We start from the raw sequence: 22,253 nt of genomic DNA, 5'->3' as shown, positions 1-22,253 counted from the left end.
TGTATTTTCTCTACTGCTGTGAAACTTCTGGTATATATGCTGTCCTGAATAAATAATTTTAAGAGTGGTTTTAAAATGAGTGTTTTAATTCGTAGACAGCTCAAAAGGAAAAGCTAGATCACAAGATGTTACATTGTAAGAGTGTGATTAAAGAACGGTATGAGGCAAGAAAGACTACGGAGCTAGTCTTAAAATTATGGCACACTTACAGATTTGTAGATAATAAAAAAAAAACTATTTTGTCAGTAAGCAACACATCTATAGGTTCTACCTGAAAAGGCTCTCAGTGTTTCATGACATATGGGTCAATGAGCAAGGCAAATTATTGGCCAGTATTATCATAAATGTTACTTGCACTCTCAGATATCTCGGTACATATGTGTACATTTATCTAAATTCTCAAAACATTAGCCCAGTTGATTTTTTTTGTAAAATCTAAATTCTGCCACTCAAACCTGAATAACAGCAGCATTAAAGTAGAATCACGGGAGATGATGATTGTTCCCAGTGGTCTATCAAACCACTTCCGATGAATCCAAGCAGTACTTGTGCCCACGGTCCAAGGCCGACAGTCTGTCCATGTCTGTGTCACTCAGTGTGAAGTCAAAAATCCTGGCATTGTCCTTTATCCTGTCTGGATTTGAAGACTTGGGGATCACTGGGACGCCCTGCTGCACAGCCCAGCGCAACAGCACCTGGAGGGGAACAGAAGCCAAAAGTGTTTGTGCTGTAAATGTTATTCATTAAACACTGAGTAGATGAAACTTGCCCCAAAAGACATGAGTCAAGATGCTTTACGTGTGTGTGCGCTAACCTGTGCAGGTGTGCGTTCACAACTCTTGGCCACCTCCATGACCACGGGGTCAGTGACCAGAGCTCCTTTCCCTAAGGAGGAGAAGGCTTGAAAACACACTCCATACTCCTCACACACACTCCTCAGCTCTGTCTGGCACAGCTCTGGATGAAACTCTACCTGAAGGGACAGAAAACAAACCGTTCGCATTGACTCTTTCAATAACTGTGAGTACAGAAATCTTTTTGCATCTGTGTACAAGTAATGATTGTATAATACATGCTACATGTCCTCCTCTCATTCTCACGCATTATACACCTGTAGCACTGCAGGAGGGATTTTGCAGCTCTTCACCAGTTCTCTCATGTGTGCTGGTGTGTAGTTGGACACTCCTATGGCCTTCAGCTTCCCCTGGGCATGCAGCTCCTCCAGTGTGGCCCAACTCTGAGCTCTGTTGCCTGGAATCAAATATTAATCAGGACCGCATCATCAGTGTTACCCAAGTACAACTGCATTGTGGAGAAGGACAGTGAGAAGGCAGCTTGAATCTTTTCTCTTAGAGTATTTATGTATAAAACGTTGGATACACCTGGCCAAAGCAAAGACTTACTTCAGATGCTTTACATTTAAATATTACAAAAATGTACATACAGAACAAACCAAACACACATAGTTATGTTTCCAGTGATACTTTGGTTCATGAAGGAAAACACTGACTTAATCTGAACTCTTTACCTGGGTTGCGTTGGTCACGCTCTGCCAGGCTCTCTGTGCCCGGCCAGTGGATCAGGTAGAGGTCAATGTAACCCAGGTCCAGCTGAGACAGGCTGTGGAGGGCTGCTTCCATGGCCCTCTCACCCTGATCTTTAGGGTCCAGCTTGCTGCAGGAAGAAGGACAGAGAGGAGGATTGTTGAGAACTGTACACTGTGCAGTCAGATTTGACAAGCTTCAGCATCTCCATATTGTCTTTGAGAAAAACATTCAGCGTGATGAATATTTATCCTCAGACTGTGTACAAGATGACATGCATGTTCATAAAAGTGCTGGAACTAAAGAGTCTGCTGCAAGAGCTACAATGCCCCAAAGGTCACACATGCTGACATGCTGTGCTTGAAGGTACATGAGCCTGCAAATATCACCTGGTTATGAATACATCCTCTCTAGTTAAGCCATGTTTGGGCAGGAGATCCTTCAGGGCTCGGCCAAAAATGGCTTCATTCTCGTAGCAAGCTGCACTGTCGAAGGCCCGATAACCAGCAACCAGTGCTGCATCCACAGCCAGGTAGACATCATCAGGAGCCACCAACTTGTAGGTCCCCAAACCCAGGAGGGGCATCTGAACCCCTGCATTGAGGAGGACAGAAGGGGTAGTGGGGGTAGTGGACGAGGACATCTGATCTGAAAGGCCTTTGTACCCTGTTTGGACTACTTGATCTGCTGAACACTGTTAAAAAGGAAGAGAGAGTTGATTAAGAAATGAACAGGAGATTCTTCTGAGTAGTAAATATTAACATGGTTATGTTCAGACTGATGCTGCACTTCTGAAGGTGGAGAAGCAGAGAGGTTAAACTGGTTCCTGCAGGTTTTCCACTCCTTTTCCATCAGTTTCCTTACAGACAGAGGTCACATTGATTTAATGTAGAAAATGAGAACCAATGTTGGCAACTGTTGCAATGTTAGACCTGAAAAGTCTGTCCCGCAGCGTCAGGACGTGAGGACGTCACAATGCTGCTGGCTGTACCACGTGGTGGAGTGAGATATTCAGTACAGATATTACATGACACTCTTTCAGGCCGCTGTACCTGGTCCACTGCGGCACTGTCGCTGCGTTTGAACGTCACATGCTGTACCAACATTGTAACAATGAACCGCAGAGAAGACATTGTGGAACACTGGAACGTCACAACGCCGTGTAGCTTTATTACAATGACGCTTTTTCAGCAAACCTGAACGTCATAATCTGGAACAAACAGCGCTACAGTGACGCAATGTTTGAGCAATGGAATGCGACGTATCTATGGGGACATTACAATTTAGCAAACTGAGTAGGAACGCCGTTAAATACGTCTGCCACCATTAAAAATAATACATGTTTTCATCTCACCTTGGCCTGTCGGCTTCTCAAATACTTAAGAACAATTTTAATGAAAGCAACATGACACAAGCAAGAAAAAAAGACAACATTACCTTACTTTAAACTTTACCTGTCGTTAAGAGACGAGCGTTTGCAACTACCCTTCTCTGGTACACTTGGTCAACTAACAATCATTTGACATTTGGGCGGTTCTCCCCGTCACCATAGCGACACCTGCCCCGACGCCGCTGATTGGATGATGTAGCTACACCGGAAAGCAGGAGTTTGCCGAGTCCGGAAGAATCTGGACAGTCCAGTGAATCTGGACGCGTCCGGTTGACGCCGGTCAGTTTTAGCTGTTGACGTCCCGCTGGAGGATGAACCCGGGTTGCTGGATGACCTGCTTATTTCATGCCCGCCATTCTCTGTAGAAACTAATGTAATTTTCACTGCGACGAATAGACGCACCTTCGCATGATTGATTCCTTCTCATTTTAATGACTTTTGTAAATACAGCTGTAAAACTTGTGGTGTATGCTGTCCTCAATAAACCATTTAAAACTGTTTTTTAAGTCAGTCTCTTGCATAATTCTCCAGCAGAGAGGACAGATTCATAATTTTCATTGCAACCTTTTGGCAAATCACACAGTTGAAACAAAACACATGAGCCATACTTTTCATTTGTAAAAGTAAGATTAAAGAACAGTACGAGGCAACAAAGAATATGGAGATAGTTCTAAAATGATGGCAAACTGACAATGTGTAATTAACAGAAAACGTTTTTGGTCAGTAGGCATCACAAATAGAGGTTACTGGCTGAAAAGGCCCCCAGCGATTCATCCAAAATGCTACTTGCGCTCTCAGATGTCTCAGTACATACATTTATCTAAATTCTCAATACATTAGCCCAGAGCATTTGTTCTGGAAAATCTGCTGGCAAACCAGAGAGTTTTCATTGACCGAGATGTCTGTGTCTAAACTCCAATTTCCCACTTTTTCTGGTGGTGATTTCCCAGCACTGCATTACTGGCAGTCAGATCTGAGTAACAACAGCGTTAAAACGGCATCATGCAGGATGAAATTTGTTCCCAGTGGTCTATCAAACCACTTCTGATGGATCCCAGCAGTACTTGTGCCCACAGTCCAAAGCCGACAGTCTGTCCATGTCCGTGTCACTCAGTGTGAAGTCAAAAATCCTGGCATTGTCCTTTATCCTGTCTGGATTTGAAGACTTGGGGAGCACTGGGACGCCCTGCTGCACAGCCCAGCGCAACAGCACCTGGAGGGGAACAGAAGTCCAAAGTGTTTGTGCTGTAAATGTTATTCATTAAACACCAAGTAGATGAAACTTGCCCCAAAAGACATGAGTCAAGATGCTTTACGTGTGTGTGCGCTAACCTGTGCAGGTGTGCGTTCACAACTCTTGGCCACCTCCATGACCACAGGGTCAGTGACCAGAGCTCCATTCCCTAAGGAGGAGAAGGCTTGAAAACACACTCCATACTCCTCACACACACTCCTCAGCTCTGTCTGGCACAGCCGTGGGTGAAACTCTACCTGAAGGAAAAGAAAAGAAAACCGTCCGCATTGACTCTTTCAATAACTGTGAGTACAGAAATCTTTTTGCATCTGTGTACAAGTAATGATTGTATAATACATGCTACATGTTCTCCTCTCATTCTCACGCATTATACACCTGTAGCACTGCAGGAGGGATTTTGCAGCTCTGCATCAGTTCTCTCATGTGTGCTGGTGTGTAGTTGGACACTCCTATGGCCTTCAGCTTCCCCTGGGCATGCAGCTCCTCCAGTGTGGCCCAGCTCTGAGCTCTGTTGCCTGGAATCAAATATTAATCAGGACCGCATCATCAGTGTTACCCAAGTACAACTGCATTGTGGAGAAGGACAGTGAGAAGGCAGCTTGAATCTTTTCTCTTAGAGTATTTATGTATAAAAAACTGGCCAAAGCAAAGACTTACTTCAGATGCTTTACATTTAAATATTACATAAATGTACATACAGAACAAACCAAACACACATAGTTATGTTTCCAGTGATACTTTGGTTCATGAAGGAAAACACTGACTTAATCTGAACTCTTTACCTGGGTTGCGTTGATCAGACACTGCCAGACCCTGTGTGCCCGGCCAGTGGATCAGGTAGAGGTCAATGTAACCCAGGTCCAGCTGAGACAGGCTGTGGAGGGCTGCTTCCATGGCCCTCTTACCTTGATCCTTGGGGCCCAGCTTGCTGCAGGGAGAAGGACAGAAAGGAGGATTGTTGAGAACTGTACACTGTGCTTTTGAGAGTCAGACTTGACGAGTTTCAGCATCTCCATATGGTCTCTGAGAAAAAAAAAACATTCAGCATGATGACTGTTTATCCTCCGGCTGTGTACAGGATGACATGTGTGTGTGCATGTTCATAAAACTGCTGGAACTAAAGATTCTGCTGGAAGAGCTACAATGCCCCAAAGGTCACACATGCTGACATGCTGTGCTTTTTTTGGAAGGTATATGAGCCTGCAAATATCACCTGGTTATGAATACATCCTCTCTAGTTAAGCCATGTTTGGGCAGGAGATCCTTCAGAGCTCGGCCCAAGTCGGCTTCATTCCGGTAGACAGCTGCACTGTCGAAGGCCCGATAACCAGCAACCAGTGCTGCATCCACAGCCAGGTAGACATCATCAGGACCCACTAACTTGTAGGTCCCCAAACCCAGGAGGGGCATCTGAACCCCCGTATTTAGGAGGACAGAAGGGGTAGTGGAGGAAGACATCTAATCTGAAAGGCCTTTGTACCCTATTTGGACTACTTGATCTGCTGAACACTGTTAAAGAGGAAGAGAGAGTTGATTAAGAAATGAACAGGAGATTCTTCTGAGTAGTACATATTAACATGGTTATGTTCAGACTGATGCTGCACTTCTGGAGGTGGAGAAGCAGAGAGGTTAAACTGGTTCCTGCAGGTTTTACACCCCTTTTCCCTCAGTTTCCTTACAGATGGAGGTCATATTGTTGTAATGAACCACGTGGTGGAGTGAGATATTCAGTACAGATATTACATGACACTCTTTCAGGCCGCTGTACCTGGTCCACTGCGGCACTGTCACTGCGTTTGAACGTCACATACTGTACCAACATTGTAACAATGAACCGACGGTGAAGACATCGTGGAACACTGGAACGTCACAACGCCATGTAGCTTTATTACAATGACTCTATTTTAGCAAACCTGGACGTCATAATCTGGAACAAACAGCGCTACAGTGACGTAATGTTAGAGCAATGGAATGCGCCGTATCTATGGGGACATTACAATTTAGCAAACTGAGTGGGAACGCCGTTAAATACGTCTGCCACCGTTAAAGATAAATGTTTTCACCTTGGCCTGTCGGCTTCTCACATACTAAAGAACATTTTCAATGAAAGCAACATGACACAAGCAAGAAAAAAAGACAACATTACCTTACTTTAAACTTTACCTGTCGTTAAGAGACGAATGTTTACATCTACTCCTGCCTGCTACACGTGGTCAGCTGACAGTCATGTGACAATTTGGGCGGTTCTCCCCGTCACCATAGCGACACCTGCCCCGACGCCGCTGATTGGATGATGTATCCACACCGGAAAGCTGGAGTTTGCCGACTCCGGAAGAATCTGGACGCGCCTGCTTGACGTTCCGCTGGAGGATGAACCCGGGTTGCTGGATGACCTGCTTATTTTATGCCTGCCATTCTCTGTAGAAACTAATGTAATTTTCACTGCGACTGATAGACCCACCTTCACATTATTGATTCCTTCACGTTTTAATGACTTTTGTAAATACAGCTGTAAAACTTCTGGTGCATGCTGTCCTCAATAAACCATTTAAAAAGTGTTTTTTAAGTCTGTCTCTTATGTAATTCTTGTAAAATTCTCCAGTACAGAGAACAGATTTCATAATTTTTTCATTGCAAATTTGAGACAAATCATAGACAGTTGAAACAATAAAGCGAACACATGAGCCATACTTTTCATTTGTAAGAATAAGATTAAAGAACAGTATCAGGCAACAAAGAATATGGAGATAGTTCTAAAATGATGGCAAACTGACAATGTCTAATTAACAGAAAACGTTTTTGGTCAGTAGGCATCACAAATAGAGGTTACTGGCTGAAAAGGCCCCCAGCGATTCATCCAAAATGTTACTTGCGCTCTCAGATGTCTCAGTACATACATTTATCTAAATTCTCAATACATTAGCCCAGAGCATTTGTTCTGGAAAATCTGCTGGCAAACCAGAGAGTTTTCATTGACCGAGATGTCTGTGTCTAAACTCCAATTTCCCACTTTTTCTGGTGGTGGTTTCCCAGCACTGCATTACTACCAGTCAGATCTGAGTAACAACAGCGTTAAAACGGCATCATGGAGGATGAAGTTTGTTCCCAGTGGTCTGTTAAACCACTTCGGATGAATCCCTGCAGTACTTTTGCCCACAGTCCAAAGCCGACAGTCTGTCCATGTCCGTGTCACTCAGTGTGAAGTCAAAAAGCGCGGCATTGTCCTTTATCCTGTCTGGATTCGAAGACTTGGGGAGCACTGGGACACCCTGCTGCACAGCCCAGCGCAACAGCACCTGGAGGGGAACAGAAGTCAGAAGTGTTTGTGCTGTAAATGTTATTCATTAAACACTGAGTAGATGAAACTTGCCCCAAAAGACATGAGTCAAGATGCTTTACGTGTGTGTGTGTGTGTGTGTGTGTGTGTGTGTGTGCTAACCTGTGCAGGTGTGCGTTCACAACTCTTGGCCACCTCCATGACCACAGGGTCAGTGACCAGAGCTCCTTTTCCTAAGGAGGAGTAGGCTTGAAAACACACTCCATACTCCTCACACACACTCCTCAGCTCTGTCTGGCACAGCCGTGGGTGAAATTCTACCTGAAGGAAAATAAATAAATAAATGGAATTACCTCCTTGCCATTGTATGCCTCCACCAACCAGTCAAGTTGCAGTTTGTATGCACATCTGTCCAAACTCACATGTGTCTGAGGACTTTGAAGGAATGTAACAAAAGTTATTAAATGTACTTTTTGGTGAAATGGAAGTTATCACTACAGTGCCTATCATAAGTATTCACCCCCTTTGATGTTTTACCCTTTTATTGCTTTCATAAATCAATCATGGTCAATAAAATTTGGCTCTCTTAACACAAAAATTTATTGGAAAAAACTCTTTAATGTCAAAGTGAAAACAGATTTCTATAAAGTAATGTTAATGAAATAAAAATATATAAATAAAAATAACTGTTTGCATAATTATTCACCCCCTTTTTTATTTAATGGTCTAATTCAATAGAGGTCTATCAAATTGTTGCCAATAATCTCACAATTAGTGAAATGAAGATCACCTGAGTGGTGTGGGTGTGTTTCAAGTGATTGAGTTGTAAAACACCTGTGTCTGAAGGGTCCAGAGAGTGGTTGATCAGTATTCCTGGCTAACATTACACCATGAAGACAGAAGAACACTCTAAGCAACTCAGGGAAAGGGTTATTGAGAAGTACAATTCAGGGGATGGTTACAAAAAAATTTCCAAGGCACTGAACATCCCCGGGAGTTCAGTGAAGTCAATTATCAAGAAATGGAAGGAATATGGCACTTGTGTGAATCTGCCTGGATCAGGCCGCCCTCGTAAACTGAGTGACCGTGCAAGTAGGAGACTAGTGAGAGAAGCCACCAAGACCCCTACAACTACTCTGAAGGAGTTACAAGCTTCAGCTGCTGAGATGGGAGAGACTGTGCATGTAGCAACCGCTGCCCGGGTCTTCACCGGTCAAAGCTTTATGGGAAAGTGGCAATGAGAAAGCCACTGTTGAAGAAAAGTCATATTAGATCTCGACTAGAGTTTGCCAAAAAGCAAGTGCAGGACTCCATGGTCAAGTGGAAGAAGATTCTTTGGTCTGATGAGACCAAAATTGAGCTTTTTGGCCATCAGACAAGACGTCATATTTGGCGGAAACCAAACACTGCACATCACCAAAAACACACCATCCCCACTGTGAAGCATGGTGGTGGCAGCATTATGCTGTGGGGATATTTCTCAGCAACTGGACCTGGAAGGTTTGTAAAGATAGAGGGCAGAATGAATGCTGCAAAATACACTGAAATCCTAGGGGACAATCTTTTTCAGTCTGCAAGAGAACTACGACTTGGGAGATTTATTTTCCAGCAAGACAATGATCCAAAACATACTGCAAAAGCTACACAGGAATGGTTAAAAAAGAACCAGGTAAATGTTCTGGAGTGGCCGAGTCAAAGCCCAGACCTCAATCCTATAGAGAATTTGTGGCTGGACTTGAAAATGGCTGTTCATGCCAGATACCCATGCAACCTGACAGAGCTTGAGCAGTTTTGCAAAGAAGAATGGAGCAAAATTGCAGTGGGCAGATGTGCAAGATTGATTGAAACCTATCCACACAGACTCACTGCTGTGATTGCAGCCAAAGGTGCATCTACTAAATACTGACTTAAGGGGGGTGAATAATTATGCAAACTATTATTTTCATTTATATAATTTTCTTTTATTAACATTACTTTATAGAAATCTGTTTTCACTTTGACGTTAAAGAGTTTTTTCCAATAAATTTTTGTGTTGAAAAAGCTAAATTTTATTGACCATGATTGATTTATGAAAGCAATAAAAGGGTAAAACATCAAAGGGGGTGAATACTTATGATAGGCACTGTATATTGACACATATGATTCCAGTGAATAATTTCCAGTCTTCACTTTCAGACTATTTTTACAGAGAAGTACAGAGAACTGCTAGTGAGCTTCATCCCATGGTGCAACAACAGTCACCTGAAGCTCAATATCAGCAGACAGATGAGCTTGTAGTAGACTACAGTGCTTCATATGTGGAAGTTGCTGCAAAGAAGCTACGAACTGTAAAACTTCACATACATCTTCAACCCAGCGGCACAGAAGATCTGTGGAATCAGCACAGTTTAAAGGTGGGCACCCAAGATCAGTGTCACCAATTTAGTATCTGTCCAAATGTGAAAAATGGTCACAATCTTCCCTTCTGTTCCTGAATTATGGTGTCAAATGATGGCCAGAAAAGTGTTTTTGCAGAACATTATGATGTCACGATGACGTTGAACTTTGACCTTTTGGATATAAAATGTCATAATTTCATAATTTTATCTAATGAGACATTTGTGTGACATTTTGTCAGAATAAGCTACATAATTCTTGAGTTATGTTCAAAAATATGTTTTGTGTGGTCATAATGACCTTTAACCACCAAAATCTAATCAGTTTATCCTTGTGTTAATGAGAAACAGATGTACAGACAACCGGGAAAAATACTGTTTCCAGGCTGCAAGACCATCTGCATTGGCTCTTTAAAAAACTGAGTGCATAAATCTTATATTTCGCATCTGTGTACACATACTGATTGTATAATACATGCTACATGTCCTCCTCTCATTCTCACGCATTATACACCTGTAGCACTGCAGGAGGGATTTTGCAGCTCTTCATCAGTTCTCTCATGTGTGCTGGTGTGTAGTTGGACACTCCTATGGCCTTCAGCTTCCCCTGGGCATGCAGCTCCTCCAATGTGGCCCAACTCTGAGCTCTGTTGCCTGGAATCAAATATTAATCAGGACCGCATCATCAGTGTTACCCAAGTACAACTGCATTGTGGAGAAGGACAGTGAGAAGACAGCTTGAATCTTTTCTCTTAGAGTATTTATGTATAAAATACCGGGCACACCTGGCCAAAGCAAAGACTTATTTCAGATGCTTTACATTTAAATATTACATAAATGTACAAAGAACAAACCAAACACACATAGTTATGTTTCCAGTGATACTTTGGTTCATGAGGGAAAACACTAACTTAATCTGAACTCTTTACCTGGGTTGCGTTGGTCAGACACTGCCAGACCCTGTGTGCCCGGCCAGTGGATCAGGTAGAGGTCAATGTAACCCAGGTCCAGCTGAGACAGGCTGTCGAGGGCTCCTTCCATGGTCCTCTCACCCTGATCCTTGGAGCCCAGTTTACTGCAGGGAGGAGAGAGAGGAGGATTGTTGAGAACTGTACACTGTGCTTTTGAGAGTCAGATTTGCAGAGCTTCCATATGGTCTCTGAGAAAAAGAAAAAAAAAAACATGTGATGTGTGTATGACACCAAAGCCAGCTTGTATTATTTATTTTAGTCCACTAAAATAGTCAGATGAAGAAAACATCTGAAGTAGGTTGCAAAGACAATTTGTAGTTTCACATTACATAAGAAATATTCCATCAATATGTTTATCTTCCAGTTGTGTTCAAGATGACATGCGTGTTCTTCAAACAAGTGGAACTAAAGATTCTTCCTTATGAACTACAGTACGATGTCCCAGTGGTCACATATTTCAAGACATGTGCTTTTTTGAAAGGTATATGAGCCTGCATTATATCACCTTGTTATGAATACATCCTCTCTGGTTAAGCCATGTTTGGGCAGGAGCTCCTTCAGGGCTCGGCCCAAAGCGGCTTCATTCTCATAGACAGCTGCACTATCAAAGGCCCGATAACCAGCAACCAGTGCTGCATCCACAGCCAGGTAGACATCATCAGGAGCCACCAACTTGTAGGTCCCCAAACCCAGGAGGGGCATCTGAACCCCCGTATTTAGGAGGACATAAGGGGTAGTGGAGGAGGACATCTTATCTGAAAGGCACTTCTTCTTTATGCCCTGTTTGGACTATTTGGTTTACTGAGCACTGTTAAAGAGGGAGAGAGGGTTGATTAAGAAATTAATGGGAGATTTTCTTGAGTAGCAAGCATTATTGTGGTTGTATTGGACTGGCACTGCACTAGGTAGCAAAGTGGACAGAATACAGTTATTTCTGCGGGTTTTCATGTCACATATTACAGAGGAATGTTATAATGTAATGTACAATGCACTGCATTGCATATTTGCAGCAGTGTAACTTTGGAATGTCATGTATCACAAAGCTATGTAGCATGTACGTCATTTTAGAAAATACATGTATTGTTATGACTCAAAAGTGACATAAATTATGACGCTGGATTCATTAAGACAGACACGTTAGTTATTAGATTACAATCTCTCAAAACTAGGTGGGAACGCCATTAAATACGGTTGCCACAGCTAAAGACAACAAATATTTTCAACTCACCTTTTGGGCAACTTCAGCTGAATTATTTCTATGTGGACGTGCATAAACAACTATTCACGTACGAAAGAAAAATGTCAATGAAAGGAAATGCCACGTGTAGATAAAGGCAAATGTTCGTTAACTTTGCTACAAACTTTCACCATTTAATATAGACGAATGTTTACAACTGCCACTTCCTGCTACACGTGGTCTGTTGGCAGTCACGTGACAATTTGGGCGGTTTTCGCCGGCACCATGGTGACACCTGCTGTGACGCCGCTGATTGGAAGAAGATCTAGCTAATCAAAGAAGGACAACCGACCGGAAGGCGGGAATTCGCCCTGTCCAGCGAATCTCGAGGCGAGTCAAGCGTTTGATTGACGCCCACGGTTTTAACCGTTGGCGTCCTGGTGGAGGGTGAAGTACGCTTCCTGGGCGATCTACTCATTTCATGCTCGCCATTTTCTGTAGACATTACGGTAATTTTAGGAGAGAGAGAGAGAGAGAGAGAGAGAGAGAGAGAGAGAGGTCTTGAATGGCAGTTAGCATAATAGTCAACTGTATCTTAAGTTTTACCTAGCTAGCAGGTATTCTAGAATTTGGTTTCCCTCTGAACGAACTGTCCATCAATTAACTAGCTAAATCTGTTTATTTGCTGATTTGATTGTCCAAACCACTTTAGGTCAGCCATGCCACTGCAGACCTTCTCCTTCCCTCTCCCCGAAACTCGATTCATCAAAGCTGGTAATTTTATCTACAAGTTCAAACTCAGGGGAGGCAGCAGCTACAGGCAAGGCAGACATTGTTGTTTACGTCACACCGCCTCATATTCACACTCAGTACCTATTCTTCCTTCCTCCAATGTCCTCCGTTTTGGTGAGAGCAAGACAAGACTGTGTCTCAAGACAGCACAGGCTGGTTGTTTTACATCAGGGTGACCAAGAAAACCGGTGACAGGTGAAATAGTTTACCGTCCCAAAACCAAACTTGAGATTGGCTGAAGTGGAAGTAGCGGGGATGGAAATTGAATTTTGTGGCCTGTCTCAGTGATCGCTCCTCAAACTGGGATAACCATGTTCCAGTGCAGCACTGGAAACGACCCGACATGACCAGAAGTGATATAATTTAACTGGTTGTGCTTTTAACCTGTGGCCAAGCCTGACGCAGGTCCAAGTGTGTCCAATGTTTTGAGACCAAACTTGAAACAGAGACTAGGCTCTGGATCATGCAGTGCAAGCGCAAAATCCACGCAGCAAGCACACCAACAAGAGGAAGAGTATTGATTGATGTTGCATCCACTCATTTGGTTCCTTCCACCACCACCCCTCAAGATTCAGCCCTTCAAAGCTCTGCAAAATGTTCTTCAATCTCAATAGCAGCCGGGGAGATGGCTGAGCTTCAGACAAGAGAGGAAACATTGATCTTTTTTCTCCATTTTAACTCCATCCTTTTAACGCCGCGGCCTGGGATGGCTACTGTTACATGTTCTGATGCATGTTACCTAAGCCTGTCTCGGCATTTCGTTTCATCTGCAGAACAGGAGGATCTAAGGCCCCACAGGACCTGTCAGCCTTTATTCAGGGATAACATGCTAGAATAACTGATCCTGAGGTGCCTTAAAGCCAATTTCCCGCTACTGAGAAAACTCTTTTTATTTAACTTACACACTAGTATATTTGACACTGAAGGCTCCTTACACTGTAATCAGCTTTTGGAAAAAACTTGAACTGATAATGCTGTATAACTGTCTGTGCAGAGACCATATGATAATGTGTGTACTATATTTCATCAGTGGAGAGGAGCTTATGGAAGGAAACTGCTTCAATCAGGAGCTGGAGGTAGTTATGGATACCGCTCGCCTCTGTCAGCATTCACATTTCTTGTGTTGACTCACTGTCACTCTGACCTATCATTACTTATATCGCTCTTTCTCTCTCTACATCGTCATCTCTTGAACTCTGTCTTGCTTTCTGTTCTCCTCCGTTTTCAGGAAATCACCAGGACTGTTCTCGGCAACCTGGACAGTCTCCAGCCCTTCTGTAGTCCCCACTTCAACGTCTTCCCCTGTATCCTTTACAGTGAATTCATCACCTCATTCGTCCATCAGTGTGTTTATTTGTCTGGCAGCTTCCTAGATATTCCACCATTCATAATACTGTATATCTCACCACGTGTGTACTGCATGCTGATGCTTTAGTGGATGACACTGTAGCAGCCACATGTGTTATCTCTAAGTCGCTACACTGCAGAATACTGATCAAAGAACATAGCTACTCATTGCCAGCTTGCTAAATGCTTATTTACCAGAGGTTCGGGGTATCTTGTTAACTGTTAACTACCAGATAAGAAACGGTGGGAGGGCATGGCTAAGGTGACGTGCAAGCATTGTGAGAAGAAGCTGAGGGCCTACCCGTCTATTCTCGTCCTCTACCTGGAGAAAAACACGGCAAACGGTGAGGACGAACGTCTCAGCGTGCCTCCCTGTGTGACGGAGTGGTCAGGCCTGTGAAGCATAAATAGTCAGCAAGCACCCGCTGCGTGATAAAGAACAGACACTGTGAATCTCAGAGCAGCACACAAACAGACATTGAGATGGGATTCAGCCAGATTGATGTCTCACTTGTACTCATCTTGTTTCAGGAAAGCAGAGAAGAGAAGAGAAGAAGTTGAGCCCAGTGAGTTGCTGTTCTCTTACTTACACAACAGAGTGAGAATGCAGGGAGTTCTGTTCGATATATATCCAGAGTTGTATATTGTGGTGATACATACTATGTACACCTTACAGTACAGCACTGTGCAATGCAATAACACCCCAGAATGCGTGTTGCAGAGCTCTATTCTTTATATTGTACCTCTACAGTTGTGTAGATGATCGAGTATCCACCTCTTGCCATGTATCATATACAGTACACTCGTGTGTGTTCCAGGAGAAGGAGGTTGCACAGCTAATCCCCTCTGTTTCTGAGCCGCAGCCAAAGCGCCGTAAAAGAGACTCACCACTAGAGGAGGCCGTACTAAAGGACTTGATCAAGGACTTGGAGGCTGGAAGCGAGGTTTCTGTGGTCGAGTGAGTGCTCTCTTCACCACCGTACAGCTAATCTGTAGCTCCCAGCTACATTCGCTCTGTGTTCTAAGACGCCGTGACTAAACATTTAGAAAATCTTTGCAAATGCATGTATACATTGAGTGAATTCAGATGAAAAACTAAATCCCCCCCTAAACCCTGAGTGTTTGGGCTGCACGGTGCAACATTCGGTCACATTTGCTTGTGAAAACCTACCCTGTGCCAACACACACACAGCCACACAGGCTCAAGTGTGCATGAACTTGTCCTCTTTAGTCCTCTCCAGCGGGAACAGTACGTATTGTTGTAAGGGTGCTGATGTAGATAATGCGCCGCCGATGATGATGATGGTGAGGGGAGCAATAAGAGGAAGCCTGTTCACTCTAGCATCATACACACCTACATACACGTAGTGTGAAGATAAAAATGAGTGTGCTTGTTCATAAAATCACAAAGACATCCGTTCTGACAACTGCCCTGTTTCTCACACACACACACGCTCCACTGATTCTTGTAGTTATGAAACAGACAAGAGGCGAATGGGCGCCACCTCAATCACACTGACAGTCAGATCAGTGGGGCGCAAATTATTATGTAAAATGCACACACACACACACACACACACACACACACAAATAAGGTCTTGCCCTCTGCCTGGTTTATGTAGTTAACTTACATAAACAGAATTGTCTCCTCTTTTGAGCTTGAGGAACACACACTCAATTGCACAAACTGTGTAAACATCCTGCAAACAGCGGAGCCTCGAGCTTCAATACCAGCACGCAGGAAATCAAGTGTCACTGAGCGGTTCTCATTGGATTATATTCACCACACTGACCATCACACTCACATGTCCTCACAAAGGTGCTACACATAAACACACAGAGGCGCTGTCAGCAGCGTGTGTCCTTTCTGTTCTCAGAGGCTTCCGACATAGTGCCTCATCACTGATGGCATTCATCAGTGTGTGTGTGTGTGTGTGTGTGTGTCTGCTTGATGCCCTGGAGAGACAGATGGTTTGTTTTTCTGTTAAACCTGCTGGAAAAGTGGAAAAGAATGAGTTTCAGAGAACAAGTGTGGACGTAGGACGGACAGAAAATGACAGCTTTTCTATTTGTTCTCAACACCTTTTTCTGCTCTGCTGTTCTTAAATGTGCTGCAGTTTCTATCCTCTGCAGACTGGACAGGCGGGAAATACTTTCAGAGTTAATTCTGATCTGTTGTATTGATGGAAAGCTGAATTGTGGTTGAAGCTCAGGTAATTTGTTAAATAAAATGGAAGAATCCTCTTTTTCTACTTTCTTTCCAACTGGATGAGAATCATGATGAGGGCACTGATTGGACTTCTTCACCAGAAGAGAAATCCTGTCCAGATGTTAGTCCTGCTGTTGGTCTTTCTCCTTGAGAAATGTCTCCTCTGCCTCTTGCTCTAACTTGGCCACACAGGCCTCCTCTGCAGCTGTCTCATTATCCAGAATCTGAAGCTGAGTATCTTTGTCTCGTTCTTGTCTGCGGTCTTGGTGCTCAGGGCCCTTTTCTGTAGCGTGTCTGGTTCAGCTGGGTTTGGTTTTCCTTCTCACAGGCCTGCAGCGTGATGCTCTCCCTCTCTATGAATTTTAGATGCGTGGAGCTGAAGCTCTGAGGGCTGTGGCCTGCTGCGGATTTTTCATTGCCGTCTGCAGCTGTAGCTCAGGCATGGGGAATTTGATTTGGTCAGTTTTAACAAAGCATTGCAGTTAGAGGGCTTTGGCTCCTAAACATTTTGGAAGCTTTGCTGGAAGGATGATTTTTTTGTCATTCATGTCTTATAAGCTCTTCTGTTTTCTGCAATCTTGCACTTGAGCAGCACAGTTGAGTCTTACTGAACATATTCCTGTGATTGTCTTTAGTCACAAAATCTGGAAAACTTGCAGGCATTTTGACAACTCATCAAAAAGTCAGCAGTTCACTTGTAATGTTTCAGAGAGAAAACTGCGCTGGAACAATCGAGAATCCAAATAAACAGGACATGTGAAGGTTATTCTGGTCCTCTGATGAACACAGCATACACATAAAGAACAAGAACAGAACAGAACTAAAAGGAACGTTCCTCGTGCATTTGACCTGTCTGAAAGAGTAATTGTAGTAACTGTTCTGTTAATGTAAGAATAGACTTGGTTGTGTCCAACGTCCAACAGGCTGCACACTCGTCCACATGCAGAGGAAGAGGTCGAGGAGGATCCAGGACACGCTGACAAGGTGATTCTTTTCATTTATTCGTTCACCGCAGTCTTTTACTCATCACATTTAACTGGTTAAATGATTTGTCACTCCCTGAAATGTCAAACGAAGAGGTCATTTCAGCCCACAGTTGCTTTGAATTAATTTGTTCCAACGATTCTTCCAATGTCAGTGTCATAACACCCTTTCGTTTCCTCTCTAGCACATATATAAACACACACACTTGTAGCGTTTCTGTCTTTATTGTAGCCCCAGGCTAACATTAGCGCAGACAGGTAGGATAACAAGCGTGATTAAGGTGAATAATAGCATTACATCAGACACTCAGATGTTCTGTGTAATTGTGTGTGTTTCTGGTGATGTGCTTCAGTTTGATTAGCAACAAAGTCCCAGAATCGCCCCCCGCCCCTTTCTGCTTTCCTCTGTGGCCTTCATCTCAACTGATCCTCTGTTTTTTTACACTTGTCCACTCTGACCTAGCTTTTTTTTCCCCCCTTACATTTGTTTCAAGTGGAAAAAATGATTTAAACTAATTATGTCAGCCCACTGAGTTATTTATTTTGTGAGAAGAAAGTGCCAACTCAAGTCTTTGTCAAGACACAAGCTTTAAAAAGGATTAACTTTGAACAATGAGGGTGATCATTAAGCATATGTCCTGATTGAACAACAAACTCTAAAGAAGTGGGCCGATAAAAAATACTGAGTGTCAAATGTACAGATTTCTTCAAATTCAAGCTCATGGAGACACTTTGACACCGAGGCAAATGGAAAAATTCCCATATTCATCATTACTGTTGCTACGCATCAAGTTTCCATTCTAGCGCTGCACATATGCAGTTTATGATGATGACAATTAGCCGATTCACCACTCAAAATTCATGCTAACAATTGGCCCTTAACTACAGATGGAAGTATAATGACAGCTGTCATTCACATATTTTATTAGCTAGCTTAGTAACTAACATCAGCTCCCTGCTCGTATGAAAATGAACAGACAAGTCTCGAATATTAATTTGAAGGCTACATACATAATATCATGCTACCATGGTTCTTTATAATGATGCAGGAAGAGGCTGAAACTCACTGGTCCTGTGTAAAAAGTTAGCATCTGCACCAGTTTATGATCCATGATGAACATATGGAAGAAAGCAAAAGAAAAGTCAGCTCATAGCTTTCTCCAAATCCAATACAGAGCACGACAGAGTTGCTAACATTATGCTAAATTCTGACATGGTAGCACCTCCGACTAGCGCTACAGTGGTAGCCACACAGCTAAACTCTGCTATTTCTAATGTGCCCTCTAACCTCAGGTATTAATGTCAGCAGCTAAACATATGCTAACTCTTTGCCTTGGAATTAGGGCTACTACTACTATAGTGGGTAAGCTAGTTAGCCTAGCATGCTAACGTTAGCGGCTCGATGACTGTTAAAAGTGCTTTTTTTGGTTTACTAACTGGGGTTTGCGTTTGTATTACTGTGAAAGCTTCATTTTCACTATTATTTTAATTTCTTCTAATCCTCTCCACAGACATCAGGTGTCGACACGGTCAGAGGAGATGGGACTCCAGGTGAAGTGCATCCTGGGACAGATGAGGACATGGGGGAGGAGGAGGGTGATGAGGAGGGAGAGAATACAGACTTGGTCCATGAGACACCTGCGAGGCCAGGGATTTTGACTCGACTGGCCAGGTTGGTATGACAGCACAGTGGGCAGGAAGGAGGTACACCTTCCACCTGAGGTCAGGTTCACAGCAGCCACACCGACCGCCAGCAGCACCCTGCTGCCATTATACAAGCAAAAGCTGGAAAATCAATCTGCACACAGCAGGATTCATAACCGTGCAGATAATGGTGATGTCATTGTCTTATTTGTAGATTTGATTGACTTTTACACCCACGGGAGAAACAAGAGCTAATTGGTGCTGTGCAACTGAGAGAATAAAGTTGTCAAAGACTAAAATGGATCGGGGGAAATCCAGCTATTATAAACACAGAAATTACAATTTTCCTGGGAAATATCTGTCGAGACAAGCCGAGACGCCACAGGTCCTTAGGCACATAAAAGCCTGCAAAAGTATCTCCACAGCAGAGCGTGATCGTAATCTTACAAATGTCATCTTTTTATGGTAATAATGAAAAGAATCAAAGTAGCAGCCTCATGGGATGAGCCCCCAGTTGCATTAATCATGTGTGCAGTTTGCGAACAACAGCAAAGTGTAAATGCCTTTCCTCTCTTTGCAGGCACGTCTTCCCTTTCTCCCTGTTCTTCAAAGACCCCTGAGGGCCATGACAGACAGACGGCAGCTTTTACTGGTCCCAGCAGTGGAAACCTAACTGGGGTCTTCCTTCATCCTACATTGATCATCTTTTACATTAGTGTCATGAGTGCTGAGTTTTCTCCTCTTGTTCCCTCATCACTGCATTGCATTAATTTGTTTTGAGATATTATCTATTGCCACAAAGTTATAGGGTCTATTATACATCAGCCTATTGTTGTAGCTCTCTATTGCTATCATAAGCTAATGAACATTGTTGCTTCTTTGTTCTTTACTCCATGCCTGATTGTTTTTATGCTGTTGTGCCTGGTATTAGCTTGCCTCATATTGTTGTTTTCATAGATCATCTCTTTCTTTTTATTACATAGTTCTGTACAGAATCAGATATTCCTTCTGCACATTCTGTGACTATATAGATATGGACTTTTTTCCCTTTCATTTCTCAGGTTCCCACTTTTATTCCTGCTCCATTTAGCTTTGCTTTCATGATGTTTGATGCTATCTGCTCTAGATTTCCTTCTCTTCTTTTTTCACCTGGTCACCTGAGCTTGCAAAATGTGTGTGTTTGCATGTTGTGTGTTTGTATGTTTTAACCCAGTTTTGGGATCTGTTAGGTAAGACGTGAATAAACAGGAGCCAGTTTAATCCAAATGGCTTTCTTAGTGTGCAGAAACACATTCCAAGGCTTTATTCTGGTAAACGTAGACAAAGCCTGCTCATTCTTAATATTTCCACTCCTTCGTGTGTGTGTGTGTTTGTGTGTGCTTGTTTTCTATGTTTGTGAGGTCCCAACACCAAAGGCCCTCTCACAGTGTGAGGCCCCGCAACTCTGAGGGGACCAAAATACTGGAATCATTAAATTTTAGGGTTAAGGCTTGGGTTAGGGTTAGACAAACGGTGGTTAGGGGTAGGGTTAGGGTACTGTATGTCCACAGGAAATGAATGTAAGTCTATGTAATGTCCCCACAAGTCATGGAAACAGATGTGGGTGGGTGGGTGTGTGTGTGCGCACGTGTGCTCCTAAGTGCTCACCTTGAGCTTAAGTGAGTATCACCTTGTGGAAACTCCACTTTCCTCCTGTCAATCTAAATTAACTCAGTCTTCTATCTGTGTGTGTGTGTTTTGCATTTGCATGTTTAGAGATGATGTTTGCCACCTGTAAGCGTGCAGAAATGTAAATGTGCAAAAACAACATTTTAGAAACAACAACAACAAAACTTGTCAATTGACTTGAAAGGGGCATGTGTGTCGGCATGCACGTGTCCATGCCTGCAGGAGTGTGTTTGTAGATGGGGGTAAATAGGTCAGCTGGACTGAAACATCATCTTAGAAACAGGAAAACTTTGCCTAATCCTCTCCTTATATTGTCATAGAGCCCAAAATAACACACACATAATTCATCTTACGCTCACATCTACTTACACACTTTGACCACACACACAATAACCTGTCAGACATAATTACACACACATATAGTAGCCTACTTACAGTGACAGACACACACATACATCATGCACTTTCATTCACACACACGCAGACGTACATGTGCGCACATACACGCCGAGATTAAAATAACAGGGCAGAAGTGGAAGCGGACACATTAATGATATTATAGTTATTCAAGACGCCACGGTTTCCACGGCAGCCGAGAACGATGGGGCCACTGAGTGATACAAACATCAGTCACCCCGCTGAGTCACACTGGAGAAATGTGTGTTTGTGTGTGTGTTTGTGCATGTCAGCGACAAGAGAGCCTCCAGTTACAGAGTTCATTCATGTCTAACTCTCTCCTGATGAGGTGCTGTAAGCCATTCAGGTTTATAGTCTCTCTCCCTCTCGCTCCCTCTCTGGTTGGCATGGAATCAAAAGAAACACACACTGCGGCCGTCCATGCAACTTACAGTCAACACACTAATAGTGTGTGTGTGAGTGTGTGTGTGAGTGTGTAGATGGGGGGTTTAGGTGATGATGTCACACATTCCGTTTTCCATTGACATAACTAGATTGGGAATGTTTGGGGTAGAGGGGCCATAAGATGATAATTGTGTTTTCCTTAGGAGGCGTGCATGTGCGAGTGTGTGTGTGTGTGTGTGTGTGTGTGCAGCGCTGCAAGCCATAGCATCTATCCTGAATCAGTAATCAACTGAGCACTGCAACCTGTTCTTTGTAAAAAAAAAAAAAAATGGTTTGAGGTCACCTGCTGTCAGAGGTAAAGGTGTATCAACAAAAACACATTCTGATAAACAGCTGGTCACAAGTTTCTAGTTACACAATAGAATAGTGGATTTGTTGGGGACTACTTTCAGCGGTGGATTAATACACATTCGGTGCTGTAGGGCAGCGTATGTGGAAGTGAGTCAAAACAAACTGCAGCGCCCATGTTCATTGTAATGAAGGAACATGTCACCCAGTGCAACAGTGAGGCTCACTGATGTGTTTTTAATAGATTTTGGACAGCAGTGAAGCTCTGGGGCACAGAGGAATATGATGTATCAGGCTTTGGCTTCAAAGTTGTTTTAAGTGGGAGAGATTCATTGTATTTTTTTGTTATTTTAATGGGATTTGTTGACAAGAAGTCTTTGTCTGTAATTCGGAAGTTTGGTTTTCTAAATCAAGTGGAACAAAATAAGACAGCACAGTTAGAATGATAATAATAATAATAATAATAATAATA

At 43.1% G+C, this 22,253-nt stretch overlaps 4 protein-coding genes across 8 annotated transcripts; 1 reads left to right on the top strand and 3 right to left on the bottom strand.

Moving 5' to 3' along the window:
• Nucleotides 1-13: 13 nt before the first annotated feature.
• Nucleotides 14-3,058, bottom strand: LOC121626639 (glyoxal reductase-like). 3 transcript variants are annotated; one of them, XM_041965254.1, is made up of 6 exons: nucleotides 2,999-3,058; nucleotides 1,934-2,238; nucleotides 1,529-1,674; nucleotides 1,112-1,251; nucleotides 815-973; nucleotides 14-695 (listed from the first exon to the last, which is right to left on the bottom strand). In XM_041965254.1, the coding sequence occupies exons 2-6, from the start codon at nucleotides 2,185-2,187 to the stop codon at nucleotides 516-518; spliced, it is 879 nt and encodes a 292-aa protein (XP_041821188.1). In that variant the 5' UTR covers nucleotides 2,188-2,238; nucleotides 2,999-3,058; the 3' UTR covers nucleotides 14-515. The 3 variants fall into 3 exon arrangements, with proteins under 3 accessions (XP_041821188.1, XP_041821187.1, XP_041821189.1); XM_041965253.1 differs by having other exon boundaries at nucleotides 2,982-3,046; XM_041965255.1 differs by having other exon boundaries at nucleotides 2,987-3,038.
• Nucleotides 3,059-3,267: 209 nt separating this feature from the next.
• Nucleotides 3,268-6,404, bottom strand: LOC121626640 (glyoxal reductase-like). Of its 3 annotated transcripts, none has more exons than XM_041965257.1 (6): nucleotides 6,353-6,404; nucleotides 5,403-5,698; nucleotides 4,972-5,117; nucleotides 4,565-4,704; nucleotides 4,267-4,425; nucleotides 3,268-4,147 (listed from the first exon to the last, which is right to left on the bottom strand). In XM_041965257.1, the coding sequence occupies exons 2-6, from the start codon at nucleotides 5,645-5,647 to the stop codon at nucleotides 3,968-3,970; spliced, it is 870 nt and encodes a 289-aa protein (XP_041821191.1). In that variant the 5' UTR covers nucleotides 5,648-5,698; nucleotides 6,353-6,404; the 3' UTR covers nucleotides 3,268-3,967. The 3 variants fall into 3 exon arrangements, with proteins under 3 accessions (XP_041821191.1, XP_041821190.1, XP_041821192.1); XM_041965256.1 differs by having other exon boundaries at nucleotides 6,336-6,401; XM_041965258.1 differs by having other exon boundaries at nucleotides 6,341-6,399.
• Nucleotides 6,405-6,685: 281 nt separating this feature from the next.
• LOC121626636 (uncharacterized oxidoreductase YtbE-like) lies at nucleotides 6,686-12,179 on the bottom strand. The gene is made up of 6 exons (XM_041965249.1): nucleotides 12,041-12,179; nucleotides 11,318-11,620; nucleotides 10,771-10,916; nucleotides 10,356-10,495; nucleotides 7,629-7,787; nucleotides 6,686-7,485 (listed from the first exon to the last, which is right to left on the bottom strand). Exons 2-6 carry the CDS (start codon nucleotides 11,560-11,562, stop codon nucleotides 7,306-7,308), a joined length of 870 nt encoding a protein of 289 aa, XP_041821183.1. The 5' UTR covers nucleotides 11,563-11,620; nucleotides 12,041-12,179; the 3' UTR covers nucleotides 6,686-7,305.
• A 17-nt stretch (nucleotides 12,180-12,196) lies between these two features.
• On the top strand, nucleotides 12,197-19,584 carry LOC121626941 (membrane-anchored junction protein). The gene is given in 11 exon segments (XM_041965695.1): nucleotides 12,197-12,228; nucleotides 12,436-12,498; nucleotides 12,702-12,809; nucleotides 13,812-13,857; nucleotides 14,010-14,085; nucleotides 14,362-14,515; nucleotides 14,660-14,726; nucleotides 14,947-15,086; nucleotides 17,261-17,321; nucleotides 18,832-18,992; nucleotides 19,545-19,584. Coding segments are annotated over 11 exon segments (948 nt in total).
• The last annotated feature ends 2,669 nt before the right edge of the window (nucleotides 19,585-22,253 follow it).

Source organism: Chelmon rostratus, chromosome 23 (genome assembly GCF_017976325.1).
Source record: "Chelmon rostratus isolate fCheRos1 chromosome 23, fCheRos1.pri, whole genome shotgun sequence".
Classification (NCBI taxonomy): Eukaryota; Metazoa; Chordata; class Actinopteri; order Chaetodontiformes; family Chaetodontidae; genus Chelmon; species Chelmon rostratus.
This window is presented reverse-complemented; position numbering and strand designations above follow the sequence as displayed.

Coding starts and splice junctions, on each gene's coding strand:
- LOC121626636 (XM_041965249.1), bottom strand. CDS start 11,562: ATGTCCTCCTCCACTACCCCTTATGTCCTCCTAAATACGGGGGTTCAG. Junction 10,917..11,317: donor GAGGATGTATTCATAACAAG/GTGATATAATGC, acceptor TCCTCCCTGCAG/TAAACTGGGCTCCAAGGATC. Junction 10,496..10,770: donor GTCTGACCAACGCAACCCAG/GTAAAGAGTTCA, acceptor ATTTGATTCCAG/GCAACAGAGCTCAGAGTTGG.
- LOC121626639 (XM_041965254.1), bottom strand. CDS start 2,187: ATGTCCTCGTCCACTACCCCCACTACCCCTTCTGTCCTCCTCAATGCA. Junction 1,675..1,933: donor GAGGATGTATTCATAACCAG/GTGATATTTGCA, acceptor TTCTTCCTGCAG/CAAGCTGGACCCTAAAGATC. Junction 696..814: donor GTGAACGCACACCTGCACAG/GTTAGCGCACAC, acceptor GTTCCCCTCCAG/GTGCTGTTGCGCTGGGCTGT.
- LOC121626640 (XM_041965257.1), bottom strand. CDS start 5,647: ATGTCTTCCTCCACTACCCCTTCTGTCCTCCTAAATACGGGGGTTCAG. Junction 4,705..4,971: donor GTCTGATCAACGCAACCCAG/GTAAAGAGTTCA, acceptor ATTTGATTCCAG/GCAACAGAGCTCAGAGCTGG. Junction 4,148..4,266: donor GTGAACGCACACCTGCACAG/GTTAGCGCACAC, acceptor GTTCCCCTCCAG/GTGCTGTTGCGCTGGGCTGT.